Source organism: Eleginops maclovinus, chromosome 18 (assembly GCF_036324505.1).
Source record: "Eleginops maclovinus isolate JMC-PN-2008 ecotype Puerto Natales chromosome 18, JC_Emac_rtc_rv5, whole genome shotgun sequence".
Classification (NCBI taxonomy): domain Eukaryota; kingdom Metazoa; phylum Chordata; class Actinopteri; order Perciformes; family Eleginopidae; genus Eleginops; species Eleginops maclovinus.
The window spans coordinates 13,317,223-13,333,601 of record NC_086366.1 but is presented as its reverse complement, the minus strand read 5'-3'; the positions used below and the strand labels follow the sequence as shown (position 1 = coordinate 13,333,601).

The following is a 16,379-nucleotide window of genomic DNA, read 5'->3' as shown; positions in this document are numbered from 1 at the left end:
ACAGCTTATGCCACATCTATAATTTTTTACTTATTAGGCCCAGAACAGCTGCTGTTCTAGATGTAATACAACTACGAAAGAAACTCTACCAACGTCTTCCTATTCAAACTGCCTTTTCAGCCTGAAGCATTTGATGAAATTGACAGGATTACTATTCACTATAATCGTCCCTTATAAGTTTAGCCTATATGTGACAAATAGCCTTCTTTGATTATTTGATTGATTCATCAACAATCTTGTGTTAATAGCGTATGTATGACCATACATTTGATTGCAACATCAACAACTATATAAATACAACTCAATGAACTAGTAGGGGTTTGCTTTTGTTGAACATGGAACTTTTGATCACGCATTTGATAATTAGGTTAATTGACAGCTGCCAGCTTCTCTATTCAAACCATTCACCACTGTGACGGTGACCTAAAAACACGCCCACACTGGACGTCACATAGTGGGTGTTGCCTTTCCGGATGTGGGCGTGTTTTAGGTCATATGGTGCATGTTGCCTTTCACTGAGAAACAGTCTCAGTGAAGCTGCAGTGTCGCGTGTAAGTGTTAAGGGAACCCGGTAGATAGTGCTTATAATATTAAAAGGATATTGTCAGGGTCACTTCCAAAGAGCACAATGGCTGAGAAGATGGACATGGAGGAGGGGAAGGCATCCAACGGCGAAGCACATTTCGACGAGACGCCGGCTAATGGAATGAAAAGCCCGAATAAAGGCGGTCAACAGCCCCTTTCCCAGCGGGTCAAGAGAATAGTGATGGCCAACTTGCTGGTGATTCTCACCGTGGCCGGGGTCATCGTTGGTGTTTTAATAGGACTTGGTGTGCGCAACGTGGCGCTGTCCAGGACACAGATCATCTACATCGGGTTCCCAGGCGAGCTACTGATCCGGCTGCTGAAAATGATTATCATTCCTCTGGTGGTGTGCAGTCTAGTGTCCGGGGCGGCCAGCATCGACCCTAAAGCCCTGGGCAAACTGGGCGGCTGGGCTATGCTCTTCTTCCTGGTCACCACCTTAATTGCGTCCTCCATCGGGGTTATAATGTGTTACATCGTAAACCCCGGGTCCGGGTCGATAGCCAAACCCAAGGTGCAAGGCTTGGATGAAAACGTACCTGCGGCTAAAGAAGTGATAGACTCCTTCTTAGATTTGATTAGGTAAGTGAACACTTCCTACACACTAAGCTGGCGTTATCTTTCAGTAAAGTACAGGACTCTTGTTTAAAGCAACAAAGACATATTACGTCTAGCCACTGGGTGGTAGCCAAATTAAACGTTTAGCTTGATGTATCCTCAGCTAGGTGTGCTGTAATAACATCTCCAGTTGCATCAGCTAAGCTGTGCCACAGTAAGTCCCCAGGACAGAGTGCCTGTTGTCACGGTCTGTTCAATACAACGACCACAGGTCCTTATCCCCACATGTTTTCATTTTGTAATCACAAGTTCACTCAATTATCTATTTATTAAAAAACATTTTGTGTGTATACTATTGACCCGTGGAGTCTAAGGAAGTGGGTGACACATGGGAGACTTCGGTGTAGCCATGATGTGACACTTCCTGTGGTATGTTGTAAAGTTAAAACCAGCACACCTCTGCTCTTCTAATTTTACTCTAAGGGAACGCGTCACAAAATGTCAGAGTATGTCCTTTCCACTTAATTTACTACCATACGTGTGAAGCCGGCTGTATTTTTAAGACCATTTAAAGACCAACGCTTTAACGTGTGACACGTGGTAAAGATAACTGTGGTTTAACATGTATCTGATGTCGGAAGGCTGGCTCAGTGCCCTGTACCCTGCAGCCTTTAATTTGGTGACCATGTTTGCACTTGCATGTCACTGTCCATTTTTCACCACTGTCTTTTTTCTTTTTTTTCTTCAATGTGTCGCATTCATGGGACATTCACCAGACCTGTGCTACATCTTCTGTTGAGGAACAAGGGAAAACACAATTGTCAAAAAGTTGACTAAAATGGTTAACATTTCTGACACACAATCTTGTATTGAATTTGAAGTAACACATTATACGATGTTGTTGTTGTTGAAAGTTATAAAAGGAGTGTTTAATAATAGGATGCAGTAGTAGGTTTTACAAAAGCTTCACAGCTGTGGCTCAATAGCCCGGGACACGCGTCCACAGGCCACTGACTGAGTGGAGCTCATCAGTACTTACTGTCTGGTGTGTTTAGTATGTAACTCCACTGGTCCTTCTCCCTCTACTCGTATATACAATACAATATTAGCTTTATGCTATCTGAGGCTAAAAACAACATCCTGTGTTACTACCGGAAGTGGACAAATATGATCCGTCCAGAAACAGTGAATTATCTTTTAAAAGTTCCGCTCCAATATATTGATTATTTCTAACAATCCCTTCTTACACACCTTTCAAAGGTGTGTATACTATAATATAATCAATATGTTCTCCATTTGAATATTGCATAATACAGAATTGTATAGTTAAAAGTTATACATGATCATACAATCTTTTATTATTGAATACTAGTGGCTGAAATCCTGGAATGGCACCTAGAACAATAGCAGCAATTTCCTAAATGCGTAAAATCTTCAATTCCCTCCTTTCATATCTTCTGATGAGGTAAACAGATCATTTTCGATTCTAGTCCTGTGTAAATGCACTTATTCAATATGATCATGTAAAAAAATAAATGAACTGTGTGTAAATCATAACAGGAATCAACTCTACTATAATACCAAGTTGTATTAAGTGATTAATCACATCCTAGGAGTAGTTTATAGAGCATTTCATGTATGCAGTAATAAGAACTTATAAGGCACTTCCTTCAGACAAACTCATCTTGCTCATGGTCTGAATAAGGGACCGGATCATCCTGCTTTTCAATTAACTGTTCTCTAAAGAGAAATTGACCTTTATTTTTGCTCACTAGAGAGGACCGTGGTGATCAATCGGTCCGCTAAAGTGCGAATACATGGAATGTAACAACATCCACATAGTACCAAGATTGTATCCATTCCTGCATTGAATAACATTGCATTCATTATCGGAGTCTAATATTTACTGAACATTCTTTCTAACGTTCCTACAAAGGGGTCCTCTACTCCACTATTGTCTGCTAGCTCGATGATCAGGGCGGTAAGTCCTTCTAACGCTCTGGTTACTGATCCATCTGGGGAAGTGTTATTTGGGATGAAAACACAGCACAAGATTCCAAATAGTCTGCAAACTCCCCTTTTTATTAGCCAAAAACATATCTAAGGCCACCCTTTTCGCCAGGCCATCAGACTGGTTCCGTCCAACTGTACGTGCAGTCCCCTTACTGCATCATGGGTGTAATTTATGAATCTCTGCTGGTCATAACCCATTCAACATTCTTCTTGATTGTAGACCAGAGAAATATCAATTCGAACCCTGCGGTTATCTGATTTCTTGCTTTAAACTCGACCTCCCCGGAGCACCCCAATATAGTTAAAATAAACTGTATAAATAAAACTCCCTCCTGGAATTGACCTTTTCATTCTGCTGGTCTTGGGGTGCTGTGCAAGCTTTATTAGCAGCCTGGCTGTCATTGGTACTGCATAGAAAAGTATCACCAACTACACCAGTGCAAATGTTCCAGGCCACTCATGTGGAATGACTGGACACAAAATTTTAGTACCACTGTACCACCAAACATCTGCCCTGGGGTATTGCATGTTAGCCACAGCAATTCCTGAAGGAAGGTCCTGGTTGGTTACTGCTGTTGTGGAATTTCACCATCGTAACGTTCCCATATTGCCTTTTGTGTGGTTCGTCACAATGCAATCATAAAGTCCCTTATAGGGAGTGAAAACAGGTGGAATGTCGTTTTCCTTTATGATGGGGTACATTAATGCAATATCAGTAGAGCCTGCTTTGTTCTACCGCATACACAACCCAATCTAACCATGCATTAGTGCCTTCATACCATATTTCCACCGCTATAACCTTCTGCACAGTCGATGTACTCAAATATGTCACCAGTCTATTATTATCCAGTATATAAGCCTGCGCTGTTCCTATATTAGGGACTGCATTCAGGGAAAACTTCGAATCTGCCGTTTCTTCCCTTGCTTTGAATAGATCATCCAATACCATTTCATGCTTTCACCGTACCAAACACACACTCTGTCATTTACCCTTTCCTCTTATTTCATGTCTCTCAGGGGATAACACTTTCTTTTACCCAACTTTGTAACTGCAACTCGACCACTCATTCAAACCATCCTGTAGATCGTTGAAACAACCTGTTTCTTATCTGTTTCAAAACACTAAATAAGTAAATTATGTAAGTTATGCTCATCTTTTCCAACTCCCATCTGGTATTATCTGTTATGCAACATTTGTTCCCGTCATTGAAAATTCCGTATCTCTTCCTTATGTCTAACGTGACTTCAAAACGTTATTGGCTTGTGCCATAATTACAAACAAAATGAAATACCCAACTTCCTTCGGTAAATTATGTTACATATTGCAATTAGCTTTGAATTTCCAATGAATATCCAAATTATTCCTACATTTTAAAATCCCCATTTCAAGTCAAAATGCAATATGTCAACAACTCCTAATCTCTGGAGAAGGAAACACTGACTGTGTAGATAGAATAAGACCCAGTGACGCAGCCAGAATGAATGAATTTCCTGGCTGTTGTTCCTGAAAAGGTGTGTATGAGATATACTTCTGTATCAGAATCAATTACCCAAGGCTTCCGTTCCTGTCAATCACTTAACCTCTTTAGATGTATCAGCTTTCTCCTGTGCCAAACTCCATGTCGATCTCTGCCTGAATCGTGTGCAGAAATCCCTCCTTAGGCACCAGACAAACTGCTTCTACCTGTTAGTGTTTAGAAGTTAGAGAGCTGGGACATGAAATCAGAATTCCAACATAATGTCATCACATTTTTCCTAGGAACTTAGATTACTTCTGTGAAATTATTGTTGTGTTTATCACCCTCCTTATACTCATAATCTCAACCTGTCTGTAGTTGAGCCTCACCCTTTGTTCCACTATTTTATTCATCTTACCTGGACCATGTATATCGAGTAGCTGGAGGAGCCTGGGATATACGATTTACATTGACAACCTATATGCTGTATCTGTGCATATTACAAACAAAACCTCTGAACCTTTGATACTTCTCAATCTCTACTAGAGAAAGGGCGCTGACTAACTTAGTTCCCATTTCATCACATGATATGTTTAGCTCAACTTTAACTATCCTTGTTATCTACTAACCCCAGGTATCATATCTGTTAAAAAAAAACCCATTTACAAATTCAATATCATTATCACAGGTGAACTTCTTTCATAGGTTCCACTCTGGAATTGTATCTGTCAGCAGCCTCTCGGCAACTGATTCTGCTTTTCCTGTAAAAAATGTAAAGAAATGGAAACAACAACATCATCATTTATAAAAAATTGAATTGTAATTTAAACAATCATGTTGAGCAAACATGTTGCCACTCAACAATCATGTTGAGCAAACCTGTTGCCACTCCCCCTTTTTACACATCTTAACAAAGAGGTGTAACAAAAACCTGGTTGAGAAAAAGAACTTCAGTTAAGCAAAAGTTAAAAAACACATCACTCATTATTCAGACACTTCAAATCATTATTGTTTAAACATCAAACTCTCCCGTTAAAGAGTGTCTCTCTCCATCCATCAGTCCTGAAAGAAACAAAATCTCTGGATTTAGCTTGTGTTAGTTCAGAACATGCTCAGTTAGTCTCTGTTCCTCTCTAAACTCATGCAATTGCATTGATCAGATGCAAGCATTCATTCTCACTCACACAGTCGGGTCTGGTCAGGTTCAACCCAGAGTCAGTCATCAACAGTGCTGCTGTAAAATAACACCTGTCAGCCCCGGTCGAAAGGTCATTCGGTCTCAGTCTTCTGGCCACGTCATGCTCTGCAGAGTCTTTAATTATTCCGTCATACTCTTCATTTACAAAAAGACTTATAAGTTTCCTTTTAATTAGTACTGTTTTTAAAATATGTCTTATCATTCTATTAGGACAGCGTCGTGGTTATGTAGAGAGACGTCCCGGACGTATGCACATTCCAATCTACTTGTATTAACCTGTCCAATGAACATATGCCAGATGTGTAGGTCACTGCCTTTTGACCTCCTAAAGCGACAGCTTTATTCCCACAATATATAATGTCAAAACTGTTGAGATATTGCACACATCTGGTGTCGCATCTTGTGTGAAACCTTCTAAAGAATCTCAGTCCCTGCTTACTTCAATATACTTTACTTAGATTACATTAACAAAAACTGCTTCCCTCATGTTAAATTAAGTAATTGTTAAGCCATCACTTCCTTTTTAAACTACTGGATCTTTATCACCACCGAATTCATACAATAATCTCTAATAGATCTTATTTCCAATACTCTTCACATACCCACTATCTTAAATCAAAACATTATTAGGATCTGTATGACTCTGCTCGATTCTCTTAATATACTCCATTATTTATTATCAATTTCAGTCTTCTTGAAAAATATTTCAAGTCTTTAATCAGGAAAATAATGTGTGGAACTATGAGAGCTTTGACATGTTATAACTACAACTTCAATCCATAAGAATGTTTAAAGTAGGAGTGACTTTAATATTGGTTTCCATTCACGTGGTTAATTATATTTGACATGGTCTGTTATCTAATGTTGGAGTTATCACTATAACAAGTTTATTTCATTTAAGTATCAGATCTGAGATCAAGTGTGTACTAAATCTCTCCCTCCTTCTGTAGATCAAAACTCCCACAATTTAACTTTTACCAAAGTCACACCTCGATATAGGCTCTGAAATAATAATAATAGGTTAACATGATTAAAATGTTCCTACCCTGTTCTCCTGACTCCTGAACAGGTTCTACCAAAAGTGTAGTGGATCTTGCTTATATCTATAATTTCCCCCTATAATAATGTGTTTCAGATTTATTTACTCCTTCACTTTAAAAACTTCCCTTTTTCAATTATCATTTACCAATCTATAAAATCTTATGTAACAAAACATTTGATATTTGATCTTAAATTTAAAAAGTCAATTCAAATTCTTTAATGTGTTCCTCCGCTCTGAATCAACCCTTGTTGCTCTGGACCTCTGTGCTCTTATCAGAGGGACTGGTGATGAGTAGATCTCTGTAAGTCAGCATGATGCATGTTTGTAGCTGAGCCAGGTGGAGATGCAGACGGATGCAGTTCGAGACAAAGCCCTGCTTTTGCCTTCCTTTTCTGTCGAATAGTTAGGAAATCTCCGTGGGGGATGGTCTTTCGCATTATTTCAGGAGGATATGGGTCTGTCACCAGATTGCAGAGGCTGCAGTCCAGGTTGCAGCTCATTTTAACCTATGAATCTCAACACACTGGTTAAATAAATCCACTTAATTTTCACTTTTTCAACTAAGCATGTGTTCTGTCTTGTGTATTAAATGCCATCTACTGTAATCAACTAAATTAATGTCGTCACAACTCTCAACGTAATTCTGTCGCAAAGCTTACGTTTACTGACCCACTCACTAATCACTCTATCGATCAGGCCTTAACCTGACTTTTTTAACTTACTTTCTCACAAAATTATACTATCAATGTCGAAATACGCTCCAGAACCTTAATCTGGATCTACGCTGCCAAATTTAATTAGCACTACGTTACCAAACTTTAATCGGTATTTACGTATTAATTTACCTAAATGTCTTTCTAATTCCGGCGTAAAAAGGACAAACAAAGACAAACAAAACAAACGAACAAAAAAACTTTGCAAAATCCAGGACCGCACCCCGGTTAATTTCAATATATTCACTTCTTAACTTTAAATAGACAGTTCATGATTAACGACTCACCTCCAGACACTCGCATATCAAAATGCTATATAAACTATGCAGATTTTGAAATAAACTGGCCCTGCTTACCATATTGTAATGGCGCCTGTGAGTGCCTTGAGGATGCGTCGTCTCTCTCTCTCCAATCCCCGTCTTTCCTGGCACTTCAAATCACGTCCGGGGTCACCAATTGTAAGAAATGTTCGTTTATTTGAAGCCCAGGAGTCGGTTTAAAAGAAAGAAAGCAAACCTCCCTTAAAAGTTATAAAAGGAGTGTTTAATAATAGGATGCAGTAGTAGGTTTTACAAAAGCTTCACAGCTGTGGCTCAATAGCCCGGGACACGCGTCCACAGGCCACTGAGTGGATTTCATCAGTAATTACTGTCTGGCGGTCCGGAACAAAAGAGAGCTCGATTCTACAATACAAACATGTTTTATAGAACCACCCCTTTCCGACCATACAATAAACAACTTCAAAATAAGACGCTCTCCGCTCTCGTGCTCTCATTGGTTGGTAGCGCGGGTCTGGATCCTGTTGGCCGCTTGTCCCATTGCAGCATCAATGAGTGAGAGGTAGAGGCGGTGTGTTTAGTATGTAACTCCACTGGTGCTTCTCCCTCTACTCATAGATACAATACAATATTAGCTTTATGCTATCTGAGGCTAAAAACAACATCCTGTGTTACTACCGGAAGTGGACAAATATGATCCGTCCAGAAACAGTGAATTATCTTTTAAAGTTCCGCTCCAATATATTGATTATTTCTAACATGGTTTTCTCTGACACATCTCCCGTTTACCCAAAATATGATAGATCCCCAGATGGCATTGCTTATATGAACCAGCAGCTATTCAGTAGTAGATTAGTTTACTATAAGGTTAAAGGGTTTTGAACCTCAGCCTTTTTATAAACACATTGCCACACACTACACCACAATGTACTGCTTGTGACTGGAAAAGGCCTGTGGAGTTTTTCGTTATAGAAACAGTACTGTTTTAAACACTCTTTTGAGTTTTCGGCTATGTGATGTGCTGTCTTCAACCATTTTTAGAGAGATAGAGAGATATAAACCTGTTTCATAATAACGGAAAGTCACTGTTTATATGCAGTCTTTATAGACTTGGGAGTTGTATACTTTTGTCTAGTTAGTTTGAGCATTCAGTGCTGCTTTCCATGAATTATGGAATTGTGTACTATAAAAGCCAGAATGTTCCACTCTCTCTACCACACCAGCAGTGTGACCTTGCCCGGGCAACACCTCTTAAATACATTTCATACTGCCAACAGCCTGATTACACATGCAAGACTAACAGAACAAAATGTAACCACTTGTAGTTTAACACTGTTATCCTGATGAGTTTTATCAAGAGGCCCTTGCATAACCGTATATAAATTGCAACACAATGATGTGGTTTACAAATAGATGGACTATCTATTTACCATTATATTTTACTCTGTGTAGTTTAACAGCAAAGATGAAAAGGGATTTACTGCGGTTGGCTGCTGTTCATAAAGTAATGTTTAGCTTGTGCAGGACCCATGCCAACAACACACACATGCACACATTATCCTATTATGAAAGCTAACAAAACCCGTGCCTCTCATTACAGTGATCCTTCTCAGTTGGTGTCCTAGTTAGTTTTGACAACAAAGAAAAAAAGACTTTACCAGAGGGCTGCTCATCAAAGTATAAACATGGCCTAGTCATTGTTCCAAGACTCTGACGCTCATAAAAGCTTATCAGTCATTGTCCATGCAGTACAGCAGAATACCAAATGTTAGCTTACGGATGTTTGTGATAGGTTCAACTCTGACTGGAGCCACTCCTACATCTCCTTATTGACATTTCCTATGTGCCTGAAGTTGTTTGGTTTCCCACTTTAAACAATATGACATACATTCACAGGTGACCACTATCAGTGGCTGCTGGTGACACCTGTCAACATTATTTGCCTGAAGTGACGAGTTTCAATGTTTTCTTTTTCAGAGTACTAAAAATAGTATGAGTGTCATTATCTTAAGGAAGAAGTTTTCCCTTTTTAAATAAGCAATTGACTTAATGTGGAAAGAGTAGGAGCTACTCTGTCATCTGTCCTAACAAGAACCTAGAATAATTGTTTGGTAATAAACTTAACATTAACATTTCCACGTCGACCTTCACTAGATGTTCCCTGATTATTGCCAGATCCTGGTGTAATGAGATGCTAGTAAGACGTCACAACAATTTGCCTCAAACAAACCGAGGCCTGACACAAAAGAAACACACCCACCAAATGGCATTTGAACTTGTGTGGATTGATGTCATACCACTAGTCTTTGTCATCTCTGGTTGTGCAATAGCCAGGTTTATTTACATACAGCCTGTCTCTTAAAGCCCGAAAGGGTAGTCCAAAGTGGTGGGTGGAGATGGGGCGGGGTATATTGTAATGAATAATGCATTTTATTGGAAGGGTTTTGTACCTGTAGCAGGAATTAAGTTTCCGAAACAAGGAAGTGGATAAATTCAGGTTTAATCTCTGCAGGATCAATTCCTAAGCAAAGTTAGACTAAAACAGTATTATTTTATCATCTGATGTTCTTCTAACATCCATTAGGCCTAATGATTAGGGCTGTCACTGTATTCATTTGTAAATAAAACATCTATTGAAATTAGCTCTTGATTTTGATTATTGTATTCAAAAGCAGGTTCTGGAAAGTGTTTTCTAAAAGAAAATCAAAAGTCTAACTTATCATTTGGAGATGATGCTAAACTTACAGATATTGTACTGATGCCCCTTTGCTAGATTTACAAATCCGTTGGAAGAACTAAGTATAATGCACAACCATTGAAAATCCAAATAAAGTTGAATATTTGCTTGAAAGCCTGGCAGCCATGGCTAGCCTGTGTTCCTGTTGCATAGTGTTTCATGTTGCCGTGCCACATCACATGATGTTTTAATTCTAATGCATTATGGTTCCAATTTAAGGGAATGAATGGTTTGAAAGAGCCTGTGAAGTTAATGCCTTGATTATATGCTAAATCCAATACATATAGAACTATCTGGGACACATTTAATGAGTGCTTAGAGATTTAACATACACAGGCGTGTGTGTACTTGTTAGCAGAGATTGAATAGCTAAATGGCAATGAGAAGTAGGGGCAAAGGGGGAAAATGGGCTTAATAGGTAAATTCTCCCAGCTATTTCCACATGATCAATCTTGTGATTCCATTTGCTCCAAGTATCAGTGACGCCCAGAGGGTTAATATTGCTGCTGTCTCTACAACAGAAGGAGTTTGTAGTCGATTTGAAATTATTTAATGTGCTGTGAAAAAAAGTATTCACCAGGAACAGTTATAAACTCAACAATGGCCACTCTATGGCTTTACGATGTGTTTGCCTTGTGTCTCAATTCAGATAAGAGGTCAGGGTTCTTTTTTTTTTTACTGTTGTGTGTATGCAAATGGGAAAAACAAACAAACAACATCCACGCTTTATATTGTTTTCTGCTCTTCAGTTTCCAAACATGTAATTTAGCTTCCTCCAATTACAGCTACATTGTTTTCATTGGAGTTCTCCTGAGACATCTGGTGTAGACACTGAGGAATTATAAAGTGTTTTTGTTTTTCTCTCTCCACAGAAACATATTTCCATCCAACCTGGTGTCTGCTGCCTTTCAATCAGTAAGTACTGTAATCATTTCTAGAACTACAAAACTGACCATCTGAAATTGTTTAAAGGATGTATTTAGATTATTTATTTAACTGACTAAACTTTCTTTCCCATCCAGTATGCAACAAGCTACAAGCTGGTTAGCAGGAATGGTACTGATGGAAACCCCAATATCACAGTTGAAAAGGTAAATGGACATGACATTTACCAAATATACCCAACACATCATAATCCAACATCTTGTTGTGTCTGGTGTGGATCTGTGTCCTGACGTTTGTTGTCTTTGCATATCTCTAGGTGCCTTTTGGTACAGACCAGGATGGCATGAATATTCTTGGTCTGGTTGTGTTTGCCATTGTTTTTGGTGTGGCTTTGAGGAAACTGGGAGAGGAAGGTGAAATCCTGATCAAGTTCTTCAACTCTTTCAATGAAGCCACAATGGTGCTGGTCTCCTGGATCATGTGGTAAGAAACTTGCATAAGTGTGAGAGGCTTGTTCTTTGTGTAAGTTCCAGAACTATAATTATTTAATGATCTGTTCATTTCTTTGTCTTTCCTGCACTCACCTAAATGTCTCTCTTCAGGTATGCCCCTCTTGGTATCATGTTTCTCGTGGCTGGCAAGATTGTCGAGATGGAGGATGTTGGCACACTATTTGCTAGTCTGGGCAAATACATAGCCTGCTGTATAATTGGACATGCCATCCATGGCCTTCTCGTGCTGCCTGCCATTTACTTCATCATTACAAGGAAGAACCCGTACACCTTCCTCTGGGGGATATTCACAGCTCTGGCAACGGCTTTCGGAACAAGCTCCAGGTTATAAACTGCACATTGCGCCCTTCTGTCACAGTCTCATGAAAACACACACACTTATTTGCTCCCTCTGTTTGTTAAAACTGAGATCTTACGTTCTTAAACACACAATTCTCTCTCAACAAACACACATGCAAATACCTTTCGCCTCTATACGCTCACACATTCCTTGTTTCCTAGCTCTGCCACTTTGCCCCTGATGATGAAGTGTGTGGAGGAAAATAACGGTGTATCCAAGCACATCAGCCGTTTCATCCTACCCATCGGCGCAACGGTCAACATGGACGGAGCTGCTCTCTTCCAGTGTGTGGCTGCTGTTTTCATCGCTCAGCTGAACAACTATTCACTTAACTTTATCCAAGTCATCACCATCCTGTAAGTCCCAAACCACACACAACTGGAGTTACACTGCTGAATACATTTTATATCAAACTGTACAATTCCTTTACTTAACTTAATGTGTGTGACGATGTTGTTTGAAGGTGAATCTGTGTCTAACTGATCATGTTCCCTTTTGATTTGTTAGTGTGACGGCCACAGCATCCAGTGTTGGAGCAGCGGGTATACCAGCTGGTGGTGTGTTGACCCTCGCCATTATCCTGGAGGCAGTAGGACTGCCCACCAATGACATCTCTCTCATCCTGGCTGTTGACTGGCTTGTGTAAGTACACAACTTTTTGTATTTTATGAAAAATGCATAACATATCAACCAAGCAACAGTTATGAATTATTTCACATAATCTAATTCAAATGTACTGTTACCTGCCAAAATTCTAAGTCTGAGATGGTTATTTACAGGGCTTCTTCAAGGCCCTAAAATGTCTTGAATTACTTTTTCTGAAATGTGGGTCTCTTAACCTAACATTACTTGATAGGTCTTTATAATGTTAAACTGTTTTCCCCGCTGTGGGACTAATGAAGGATTTCTGATGTGTTGGTGATATTCAAAAAAGGAATCTTCATTTATTCATGGTTTGCGCAGCTGAAAAGTTGGATCACAATTTAAAAATGTGCCACCTTGCAGAATTGACTATCTCCATGGTGGCCATCATGCGTTGAGTTTTTGTAAATATTGTGTAGTTGTATTAAATCCATGTTTTTCTATGCATTCAAGGTCTAGGACATTTATTTTTTCTAACTTACTGTTAATTCATACATGCACAGTATGATATCAAAACACAGATGGGTATTCATTTTAATTCTATTTGGTCTTAAAAAGTCCTAAATGTAACCTGCATAAACAATGAATTTAAATATCATAGCATTAAAATTGTTTGCCATCCCTTCGGTGTCTTCAGTGACCGCACCTGCACAGTTCTGAATGTGGAGGGCGATGCCTTCGGCGCTGGGCTCTTGCAGCATTTTGTGGACCGCACGGCCAAACGAGAGGAGGGAGCAGAGCTGAGCGAGGTCAGGCTGGAGGGAGTCCCGTCAACTCCGGCCCCAGAGAACTCACCGCTCATTGAGAAGCGAGGTGGGAGGGACAGTGCACAAGATGCCAAGAAGTTTGGTGAAAGAGAGTCTGCCATGTAATCAGCTGCTGAAACCATCAATGATACACTCCCTTATTTCACACTCCTGCAAAACCTGAGGTTCTTAACCCCTTTTTTTAATGCCCAGGCCTGTCGCAAAGAGAGGATGGACATGCATAATATCATGCAATGAAACTGTCTTAGCTCTACACTATTTCGTGCAGAAAAGTTTAGGCGGACATTACAAATCCGTAATATGTAGAGGGACTTTTGTGTCCTTGTTGAGCGGGAGAACTGTACATTAGGCTGGCTACTAATGTTGTGTAGCGTCGGTCCTCTTCAACTTCTAATGTCAGAATTTTTCACGTGGCCAAGTTGTATACAACAGGCGTTCCCCAATACACTGTGTACCTCCACTAGGATGTCAAGGGGTTTTTCCAGTGACCCTCTGCTATCTAATAAGATAAATGCTACATTTTTACCAATTTCTAGACTACTGGGTTGACTGTTATTGGCTTTGTGGTGGTGTCTGACTTTAAAAGTTGAAAGGGACCACATAACTGGTTGCTGTTTGTTTTCTCAAGAAAAAGTGTGCGTATTCTCCATCTGAAATCCAATACCTTTTTTTTAGTTTTTTTTAGTCACCCTTCTTTTCTTACTGTGTATTTTATTTTAAATCATTATGGCCCCTTTTTTAATGCAGATATCAAGTTATGTATTTAAACTCTATATCTTGTATTTAGATGTGTCATTTTTAAAGCATATGAGCACACTATTTATACTATGATATATTCCATATAACCTGCTTTGAAATGGCAGAGAAAGACATCAAGACAAAATGCACTAGCATTAGTTGTTATAATAGTTTTTTTTAACTGTTTATCTGTTATACCAGGCAAATGGTTCTTCTGTGCAATGCCTCTCTCATGGTTAAAAGCATCAGTACACAAAGGAAATAATATCCTCTTCAGCAGCACAAAAGCAAATGCTATTTCAATACCCCTATGCTTAATGAAGGAACTTTTTACTCAAGGACTTAAACTATGTCAATATGAATGGAAACAGATCGACCTCCAATCATTTCTGCCTCTTCTAATGGACGTTGGTGTGAAGGCCGGCAACACAACCTCAGGTTTAACTATGGCTTGAAGACTGACCTTAATATTCTGAGACCAAAAATCACACAAACTCTGCAAACAAGGAGAACGTTCAACACCCGATAAGATTGAATGTCATTTCCAAGGAGATTTTTTCTATTTATTTTTTAACCAAAGCCTACACTTTACTTACTGCTGCTCTGTTTAGGTACCATCATCTTACCAAGGCACAGATGCATTTTAAACCACAGACTGTTCTATGGACACCTTTTTGATGTTATGTAAAGCGAGACTTAATGCGATGTCCTTTCACTACAAGAATTTGGATTCATTGATAAAATAACAGCAATGGACTGCTGGTTTGTTTTGATTGTTGAGCCCTGAAAACTAGAAGACTTTAAGTCAAAGTTAGCATGTCTCAACATAAACCTGTTTGCCTTTGATGGCCATCATCATTAAACACTAGTTATATATGGGTTTCAAGCCTTCTTGTATGTCATCGGTAATGCCTCAGCTAATTTGTTCAATTTCTATTTATTTACCTAATCAAAATCCAAAGACTTTCTTAGCATTTGTTTTGAAATGTTAGTTACTCCAAAATACTGTTACATGTTGTGGGTTTGATTGTAGGTTTTAGACGGTTTGTAAAAGGTGACTATTTTTGGAATCTTCTTTTTTATAATGGCAGTGGTAAACTTGGGAGACTGTGTTGTGCGGAACTGATGGTATGAATTGCATTGGTGGCACCCTATAGCTACAGGACTATATTTAAATGCGACATGCATATGCAATACCATGTGTGCACCATATGCCCTGTATGTATGATTAACTGCATATGCACTATTGAATGTTTATTTCTTCCATCCATATCATTAACTGTTAATAGCAACCAAATGTCTGGGATATATTGTGTCCAATACAAATTCCTCAAGTCTGTATTCTTTATCATCTTTTATACTGTTATAGCTTTGCAGTATTTCCCATGATGGTCCTCTGATATCACAGTCATGAGGTCATTTCGCCAGTCAAATGTATAATATGTTAAGCATTTGGTGGAAGGTTGCAAAGATGTTATCATTCCCTGCTGAGATCTTTTACCATATGGACATCTCTCGTCCAAACATATTATTTGTATGGTGTGTATGCAAATGGTACTTGTACATTTATTAGTGTTTCAAAAATCCTCCCATGTTAGTCTGAATTTAATGTCTTTCGGTTGTAGACAATAAAGGCCTTTTTTTTAATTATTATTTGGTCTCCTGGCCATTGTTTTGTTACTTCGGTCAAGTACGTAATGTTTTTGATTTGTTTGTCGGCAGGATTATAGGAAGGAATCCTGGCCCTATTTTTATGAAACTTCTGTAGTCTGTTTGTTTAGCAGAGATGAATTGCAATAATTACAGTTTTGCAAAGCAAAATACATTTGTTGCCTTGCAAAAAAATTCATTAGTTATTTAATATGTGCTGAGATTCAGTTTTTTTAATCCAAAAATAATCACACATGAAAAATG

The 16,379-nt window shown here is 39.0% G+C and overlaps 1 protein-coding gene across 1 annotated transcript; it reads left to right on the top strand.

The window, feature by feature from the left end:
• Positions 1-511: 511 nt before the first annotated feature.
• On the top strand, positions 512-16,118 carry slc1a5 (solute carrier family 1 member 5). The gene is made up of 8 exons (XM_063906216.1): positions 512-1,167; positions 11,454-11,496; positions 11,604-11,672; positions 11,783-11,949; positions 12,069-12,302; positions 12,480-12,674; positions 12,826-12,960; positions 13,598-16,118. Exons 1-8 carry the CDS (start codon positions 629-631, stop codon positions 13,830-13,832), a joined length of 1,617 nt encoding a protein of 538 aa, XP_063762286.1. The 5' UTR covers positions 512-628; the 3' UTR covers positions 13,833-16,118.
• Positions 16,119-16,379: the final 261 nt, after the last annotated feature.